The following is a 9,735-nucleotide window of genomic DNA, read 5'->3' on the forward strand; positions in this document are numbered from 1 at the left end:
CGGGTTGAGGAGAGATCGGGGGGAGGGGGGGAGAGAAAAATATAAATAAATAAAAATCGGGTCGGGTCGGGTCAAGTGAATAGTCCTGCACAGATGGGCGGGGGTGGAGAGTTGGATCCTTGGACCCTAGTCTCGCTACTATTGGTAGGTGCCCTCGGTTGGATGTCGGGAGGGCAAATTGGCACCCAGGGCCATTCATCCACTGCCCATAATGAGTTTCTAAAGAGACAATAATATAACACTTAAATAAAGTATATTTTCTGCAAAACTCTCCTTGATCAAAAGAGAGATTATATTTATAGGTTAGAATACAAAGTATTGATAAACATCAAAATATACACAAATACAATCACATAAAGATTATGACGCTTTATCTCTATTTGGTTGTTGTTGAACTCAGTCCTTATCAACTTGACCTCTATTTGGTTGTTGTTGGGCTTTATCCTTATCAGATACTTGCACTACCTTATCAGATAATGCTTCAACAGCTCCTCTCAAGGTCAATGGTACAGCATGTAGGTTGAGCTTGAAATACAAGAATTGAAATCAAGCAGAAACAATCAGTTTTGTAAAGATATAAATGATTTGGTCCTTACTCGATAAGAACCGAATGCCAAGATTTCCATAGGTCACTTTATCTCTAACAAAATGGAAGTCAAGTTCTATATGCTTAATACAAGGGTTAAAGGCAGGATTGTCACTGAGGTAAGTAACACTGATGTTGTCACACCACAATATTAGCAACTTATTGATATCAACTCCAAGCCCATGACCTAAGGACAGAAACCAAACCGAACAGAGGCCACAGTTTTACACCTGTGGTAATGTCAAAGCAGAACATAAACTAAATGTCATACCAAAAGTTTTTAGAGATCACATCATATCATATCAGAGTATAGAACATATTCAAAACACAACAGAATTAGATTATCACCATATAATTATGCACAAAATTTTTATATTCGCTCTTTTTGTATAGTTCAGAAACAAAATGTCAAAAATAAGCTAATGTCTACACCAGTCACGACAAAAACATTTTCCTCGTTCATACAAATTTCATGAGTAATGTCGAATAAATACTGAAGTTGTTTCAAATTTCTTTTCAAAACATATCATGCACATTTTTTTATAGAATCAACCTCAATTCAATTTTCTTTTTATGCAAACTCTAACATAGAAACTCCGCTTACGTAGACTATTTAACTTTTTAGAATTTTCCCGCAATACTGTCAAACAAATGTTAATCATCACCTAAAAATATAATCACGTAACTTTTGTAAATTTTTAATAAAACACATATTTTGATACGTTTAAACCTGAAATACCAAAATATCCTATTTTTCCTAGAAAATATCTAAAATTCACGTAACTCTAAAGTGTCATCACCTTCCAAATTTATTCATATCCACTTAACAATCACTTGATCTAATTCCAACCTAATCACAAGCCTATTTAAAAATAAAACTCAACACACTTAACTATTATAACACTTGCTTTAACAAAATATATTACCAGGTCCAAAATAATTTAGTCCAACCTAATAGCATACATGTTTACTTCATAATTATTTAACATAACCCAACCCAAATCAACAACAAGCCTAGTACGTAAACAAAGTCTATTTGATCCAAGGTAACCCCCAGCCCAAAAAAATAAAACACAGGTTGCATCTGTTATTAGCCTTTATTGGAGACACTATACGACCAAGAAAAAGAACAAGCAATGTTTCGGATGAAACTAACAGTCACCAGGGGGCACCGGGCGACAGACTCACCGTGAGGGCAGCAACGAAGCGATGACAAGGTGGCTGGGAGTGGCGGCAGAGTACGGGGAGAGAAAGATGGAGAGAGAACTGTCATTCACGGCGGAGAGAGAGAGAGAGAGAGAGAGAGAGAGAGAGAGAGAGAGAGCGGGAGGGACTTACGTACGGTGGTCCAGGGGGTATTACGACAAGCTGTGGCCGTGTGGTGTGACCATTTCTGGCGAGGAACGATGCCTGACAAAGGGGGGAACGTGGGTCTATGGTGGTGTCCAAAGTTGCTATGTTTCTCTTTTTTAAAACAGGGACTACGTGCTCTGTTACGGTTGCTAAAAACAGAGGCTAGTTGGGCAGTGAAGAGAGAACCGAGAAGGTTGTTTGGTGGCTTGAAAAGGCCTAGGAGGTGGTGGTGCAAGGAGGTTTTCGGTGGTTGGCTGCTGTGAAGGTGCAAAGTAGCTCACGTTGGGATCGTGGTGGTTAAGTCGCGTGGGCTGGGTAGTGGCTATCACACGGTGGTTTTGTTCTGGACAGGTAGGTTTCGTGCTGTGGACGTTCTCGGTCGGGCTTCCGTGGGGGAAAAAGGCAGCGGTTCTCTACTGCAATCGAGGCTTATCACGGCGTGGAGGTGCAGTAGGCTATAAGAGAAGTGGCTGCGGCAACTACGTGAAGGAGACCTTTCATTGAAACACGGGGCTGCGGATCTCATTAAAATAAAATTTTAAACCGGTAACCTATTCTAAAAGTTAATTGTTAATCTCAAGCGAGCATTTCATACTTATAAACCCAAACATTTTTAAAAGATCATGAGGATTTCAAGATTTTTGGACTTTTGTTGAAATGAAAATGCACGCATTGTATGTTCTATCTTTTGTCCTCTTTTGTTTTGTTTTGTTTTTATCTTGGCTGCAATCTATGATATGTGATGTAGAATTTATGAAAAAATCATATATATTCGTTCCATTCACTCTTAATTATTAATATCCAAACAGCATTGGAACTCTAATTTCATTTCCTTCTTATAAAACTCTCAGTCAAGAAAAACATTAAAATATTTTAAAATTATTTTATTTTTTCCATTCCATTCTTTCCTCCCAAACAAGCTGTAACACTCTCAAATCAACATACACCAACATATATATAGCAACAATCAGAAATTTCACCCCAAAAATGTCAAATGTTGTAACAGGTAACAATCGAACAGTACTATTGCGTGCAAATTTAAACACACCAACAATATTAAAATTAGTACAATTAAAAGGTCCGACAAACAAAGTGGTAACATATTAATATCATTTCAACTTTAGTATGAGTTCCATTCAGTAGATCGACTACATATATAGCAGTCATCTCTAACTTGACCAAGTGGAGCTACTCGATTGTTTAAGTTGTTTGATCTTTGCAATGATGTCTTCGTAGTATTTTTTGTTCAATTTCATATTTTTTTTTATCTCGTTGTCGTCTGCCTGCGGATTCTGAACGTACTTTAACCACCCATTCAAATGGCCAATGGCTTCTTCAATCTCCTTCTTAAATGCAGGCTTAAGCTTGGACCGAATCGTTTCATCCTTGAAAGCATGTTTCATCTTGGAGACATAGCCCTCCAAAATTCCCTTAGCCTTGGCTTTCACTTTGTATTTATCATCCTTGTCGTTGGTTTTCTTCCTAACATAAACATCTAGTACAGCAGAAGGCACCTTGTTATCAGAAACTTTAATGATAAGATAAGATAAAATAAATCTATCACATGTTAGAATTTTATGAAGATATGTTAAAAATTTAACATTGGACTTTTCAACACAGAGATGAGACATGGCATTCTTAAAATTCTAAAACTTTTTCAATCATAATTTATTTTTTAAAAATTACTCAAACACGAAATATTTTTTAATTTTAAATCTTCATCATTTTCATCTAATCATTACCTAATCATTATTCAAACACAAAAATCAATACAAATTAAAAAAACTTCAAAATAAAACACAAATTAATATAACTTTTTAAAATTAAAAAATATATTCGAACAGTTTTTTAATTTTATAATATTTTTATTTAAATTTCTATCACTCATTTATCAAAATTCAATAAAAAATTTTAATTCTAATAATTTTACTTTTATTTACAAAATTCTGGGATACTTCAAGTGTCCAAACGAACCCTTAGTACTCTTTACCTGATATTCTTAAAATTCTTAAAACTTCTTGTAATTTTCTTTTCAAATACCACTCAAATACAAAACACTTTAAGATATTTTTATTTAATTTTTTTAACTCTCTTTTTTCAAAACTCAATAAAAAAATCTTATTAATTCAAACCATGAGATGCTCCAAGTGTCCAAACAAGCCCTTACTCTCTATCATATATAACCAAAGCTGATTCTTCCGCTAGGCAACTGCTAAGGCCCCTAGCTAGTGGAAGAAAGCCTCCAAATAAAATCTTCCAATCTTTATTAAGGAGGGAAAAAAGCTACAGGTAGGATAAATTGATTAAGATGCCGTTTTGATAGTGAGCTAAAATAAAAGTTAAATAAAATATTGTTAGAATATTATTTTTTATATTATTATTATTTTAAGATTTGAAAATTTTGAATTGTTTATTATATTTTATATGAAAATTAGAAAAAATTTTAATTATAAAATAAGATGAAACACTTATTATATCAAAACTAGACCTAAGTCAAGGGGAGAATATCAAACTTTTATGGATCTTATGTAATTGATAATATCTTTAATTAATTTTTTATATTTCTCTCTTCTTTCTTCTAAACACTGATCATTTCTTTGTTATATATCTTCCTATAATTGCGTGGATTTTTTTTTATTATTATTATTGAAATCTCGCATGAGTTAATTTTACCAGAAAAGTACTCATGCATGTAAGTCATAGATCAACAAGATTAATGTCTCAACATAGAAGATTTCTATGTACTATAAAATCTTAAATTTTATTTTCTTTACAAAAACGATAGAAATGATATTTAAAAGTTTAATTTATTCAGAAAGTTGCACGCTTATAACTGATCGAAAAGAAAGAAAGAAAGAGAAATTACCAGGATTCATGGCGACCTTGGCGTCAACACCTATCTTGAAGCGCTGCAACACACGATGGCGTCGTTCTATTCCCTTGATCAAGTAGTACTAGGTCTATATATGTTAAGAGGTGGAAGAAGATGGAAGCCTTTTTATAGAGTTTGTTTCGACGGATCGAGTACAGATCACGGACACACGTCATCTGTAGTACTACTGTTACAAGTCAATGTACGAGTGATCGATTGCAACACGTTTATCTGAAATGAAAAGATTCCATTCATCTTGATATGGTCCAATATTGATGGAAAATACATAGCCAAATCAGGCTCGGCATTCAGTGTACGGCAGACAGCCAAATTAATGTTGGTTTGGGAAATGCTAGTCGTCCCCCAGGTCATCCCGATATATACAAAATATACAATAGTAGCACAAGTCAGTGTTCGAGTCAATTACAACGCGTTTATCTGAAACGAAGATTCCATTCATTTTGATATGGACAATGTGAACATATCCCAAGTCAATGATTTCTTCTCCACGAGCCATCGATCAGACACAACCAATATTGTTGATAGGCCGGAAATGTTAAGTTCTACTTTGTCATACGGTGTGTTGGAGTTTTGAAAGTTGAGTGTTTTTAATAAAGCATTATTAGGAATACAAGAGTAAGATGAGAATTTTGAATTTAAAATAAAAGTTCAAAATATTATTTTTTAATATTATTATTATTTTTAAATTTAAAAAATTTGAATTAAAATTTAAAAAAGTTAAATTATTTATTATATTTTATATAAAAATTTAAAAAAATTATAATAATAAAATATTTTATATCTCAACTTACTTCCAAAAAGTCGTTCCTCAATCCCTATCTCCAGTTGCAATCATGCCCTCCAGTCGGCCATTTCAGACGTCCAGAATGATCACAAGAGTCTTGTGACAAGACTATTAAAGTAGAGTAGGAGGTGGAAAATGCGGGGGTCTTTATATATATATTTATATAATGAGCAAGGGATGAAGTATGAATTAAAAGAAAACTAATTAAAATTATATATATCACGAACGAACCATCCTTTTTCATTTTCCCACACCCCTTTCTCTCCCCCTTTCCTTCCCACCTTCCCGTAATTCCACACCCCCCCCCCCCCCCCCCCCCCCCCTTTCTCAAAAAAAAAAATAATAATAATGATTGTGACCTGCTACTACATAAAGAGGAGCAATCAAATTTCAGGATTCCATTCAATTCTGGGCTCAAAGAATCTAGTGTAACTCCAAAAATATGTTTAATCCAACAGTACTTCACTCGAATGTATTGAAGTTCTAAACCAATTTGCTTCGGGACAATCCAAATTACTACTTTCTAGCAATAGCATTTCCCTTCCTAATTCACTTATCAGACATGTTAAGAAGTACAGAACAAATGACAGGACACAAAATTCTGTTATCAAAAAAATAATCTTGAGAGACATGAGAATTTAGTGCAGCTCAAATATCCAATCAATCTTCTTTAGTTAAGGAGAATTGTAAAAATAAATAAAATAAAATAACTCAAACAGATGTAGGAAGCCCACACCAGATTAAAGATTTTACTATTTAAAATAGAAAATAGTGTCTATTTTTTGGCAGCCCACACAACATCCAATGCCTAAAAAGTGCAACCGACTCCAACGAAATCAACAAAACTATTTCAAAATTTGAGACCTAAATGCTTAATCATTAAAAGACAATGAAAATTAGGAACGCATCACCAGCTAGCATAAAAATCATTTTATGACCCTTTTAAGGGCATTATAACTGAGACTGAACTCTTTAATCATTAAGTAGTTTTTTTTTTAAATATATTAGTACTTTCATCCTATCATTCTATATAATACGAAGATGACAAGCTGCTGGATGTAAAGCATGCAGAGACAGGAATGGAGCTAAAACCTTTGCATTCTGCATCAAACGTAGCTGAGGCAGCACTGAAACAGATTCCAAATACACACCAAATGCCCAAAGGACCCGAGTTAAGCGAAAATGTATAGTATAAGGGTGGAGAAGACTGGCAAGGATAGCACAAGGCACAACCTGTCATACAATAACCAGCAGAAAATTCATAATTCATTAATCTCTCTTTATACATGATTAATAACACTGGGATAGGAAAAAATAATTTTCTAACTGTCTTTTACTTCTTAAGATTAAATGGCACTATAAATGTCCATATATAGTCAATATAAATGTTTAACCTATATTTGCAGCAAACATCATTCCAAGGCCTTCAAAGATGTGATTGGAACAAATCATATCTGCTCCCATACTCAAAAAGTATTCGTTGAGATTATGATTGGAACCCCTTAAAATTATTATGAAGGGCTTGAACTTCTCCCTCCCGGGTCCCAAGTAATATGAGATCTCATCCACCACATTCTTATACACAGTACATGGCATTTCATATAGCAAGAATATAGCAGGTAAATTATGCTAAATGAAAGAAATGCTGTGGAGGTATACAGTAGAAGTTAAAGTATTCTGATTAGACAGCCCACTATATAGTTTTGCAGAGTATAACAAGTACTACTACAATATTATTATATAAATTTTTATAGATATCCATTTCACATTTGCCCTATTTTTTTAAGAAGTAAAAGAAATTTTAAAAAACCCAGCACTGGAAATATATATGTGATGCAATGGGTCACACTTCTAACCCCCTCATACTTCATCTGCAACCATAAAAAAATTATTTCTTGATATATACTTTGAAACAAATAATTCATTTACAGATAATGAAGAACTATACAAAATCATCAACTTTACGTTAAATCAAGAAGTATACAAGATGTGTGTGTGTGTGTGTACAAATGCTTCCCCTGAATCTTCTACAAAATTTATACCTTTTCAAGTTTGACACTGACTGTCTAGCAGATTCTGCTCTAATTTCCTGCTTGTTTTGAAAACTTTGCCACCTTCTCAAAAGGCCAAGAGCTGCTGCCTTTATGCCCCCACATGCTTCGTGTGCTTCCGTTCCAACTACTTGTGTCTTCTTCTTGTTGCTTTCAGCTTTTTCTTTTTAACCGAAAGGCACCAGACCACAGACCACCACTTGCGTGCAGTTCCCTAGCATGTTGTGTCCCCCGTCAATCACTCCTTTTTTTTAATTGTTGTGTGTTTCTTTGGCTCTCCATGGTGCAGCACCATGTAACCCATAAATTTATATTAAAATCATATGGAGCTATTGAAAACATTTAGAGTTATAATATATGTAATCTGGGTATATGCCCACATTGGACCATCATGTGGTGTCCAAATCGGAGGCCATCCCACCCCCTCACCACCATGGGATGGCCTATATCAGGCCACCCAATGGTGACGCTTTTTTTACCAGAGCCATTATTCCTGCTTTTTCCCCTCAAATCTTTCGATTTACTTTTTTTATATAAAATATATTTTAAATTTCTTGAGTCTAAATTATTATTATTTTTGCTGTTAAAAAAAGATGGAACTCCAGTAGGGCAGAGCAGAGGAGATGATTGGCCAGAAATTCCTTTCAATTATGCTCTAACCTCGTATTAGAACACTGATTTGAACACTGGGATGTACGTTGAAAGTCAATTCATATTAGACATTGATGGCCTAAATTTATCATTTATCGATAAATTGCATAAACCCCTATAGTTTGGAGTGGATAGCTGCAATTTTCCCTAACAACTATTCAAACCATAACCTAAGTCATTTGGGAGAGAAGCTCCAATGCAACTCCAACAAGCTGCTGAGAGACTACTGACAAGATTGGTATAAGCAGCTTAAGAATCTCTGGTTAACTATGATAATAGGACCACGGGCATAACAACACAGATGGACATAGCAATTGAATCACAAATCAAAGGCTTCTCTCAATGAACACAATCAAATCTCAATTTGTGAACAAATTTGGGCGCAGAAGCACCACTAAAACTCAAATTGTCATTAAAAGGCAGCTTTTTTCCACGACAACAAAGAAAATATTTAATTATGTAAATAGCTATATAAAAATTAAAAACCATTTCAAGCTTCGTTCTCATCAATTCAGAAAGAGATGAGACTGTATCTGAAAAAAAAAAAAAAGGTATTTACTTAGAGAAAACACTTAAGCAAGTAGCTAACCTGCAAGCCCAGCCCCTCAGGACGTAGCTCGCCACCGCCACCACCACCACCAGCCCTCTACTAAGGATCCTAGGTGGGCAACTCATACCGACAAACGGGACAGGTGTTCCTTATGCTCAACCACGGCACAATGCAGTCCCCGTGATAGTAATGAGAACACGGAAGCCGCCTCACCTTCTCTTTCACCACAATCGCATCATTGCAAATTGCGCAAACCACAGTGTTCCTCAGTAATTCCTCCACCGTAACTCCACAGAGGGAAGATTCCCCACAAACCTTTTCGCCGCCGGAGGATTACCCGTTTCAATCTCCACAACTCGCCTGAAAACGGCATCAAATTCAGCCGTATATGCATCACTTTCACCCTGAAAAGCTGCTAGGAACGAGTCCGAATCGGCATCAACTTCCCTCTCTAACCTCATATTCGCAGCTAATAGAATTTCCCACTCAAGATTTCGCACCTCTACTGCTTCTTCGGAGGAGATCCGTCCGTGTTCTTCTTCACGCACCTCTGTTTCTCATTCAGATGGAGGATGGGATTTCTCTGCCTTTGTCTCCTTCTTCGTCTTCGTCGGGCTGAGACCGGAGGCATGCGGGGTTGAGGTTGGAAAGGAGGATGGAGGATTAAACCATGGGTCAGACATCCGGCGCGAGAGATCGTGCTTCACTGATGGAGGCGGCGGTGTCTCTGTTTTGCTCCGCCGGCGGCGAGGGTGTGGCAGTCTGAGTTGAGAGGAAACAGAAGCGAGTGGGGGTCAGAGTTGAGAGAGAGGAGGAAACGGAAGATGTAAAGAGACGAAAGAGAAAAGACCAAAACACAGCGGGTTA

General features: G+C 35.8%; 1 protein-coding gene across 2 annotated transcripts; it reads right to left on the reverse strand.

Moving 5' to 3' along the window:
* Positions 1–2,893: 2,893 nt before the first annotated feature.
* Positions 2,894–9,735, reverse strand: LOC122313754. Of its 2 annotated transcripts, XR_006243484.1 has the most exons (5): positions 8,908–9,735; positions 7,659–7,881; positions 6,709–6,849; positions 4,806–5,042; positions 2,894–3,434 (listed from the first exon to the last, which is right to left on the reverse strand). XR_006243484.1 is itself a non-coding variant. In XM_043128967.1 (2 exons), exons 1-2 carry the CDS (start codon positions 4,813–4,815, stop codon positions 3,109–3,111), a joined length of 336 nt encoding a protein of 111 aa, XP_042984901.1. In that variant the 5' UTR covers positions 4,816–4,987; the 3' UTR covers positions 2,894–3,108. The 2 variants fall into 2 exon arrangements, 1 of the variants encoding a protein (XP_042984901.1); XM_043128967.1 differs by lacking the exons at positions 6,709–6,849; positions 7,659–7,881; positions 8,908–9,735 and having other exon boundaries at positions 4,806–4,987.

This window comes from Carya illinoinensis, chromosome 6 (assembly GCF_018687715.1).
Source record: "Carya illinoinensis cultivar Pawnee chromosome 6, C.illinoinensisPawnee_v1, whole genome shotgun sequence".
Lineage (NCBI taxonomy): Eukaryota > Viridiplantae > Streptophyta > Magnoliopsida > Fagales > Juglandaceae > Carya > Carya illinoinensis.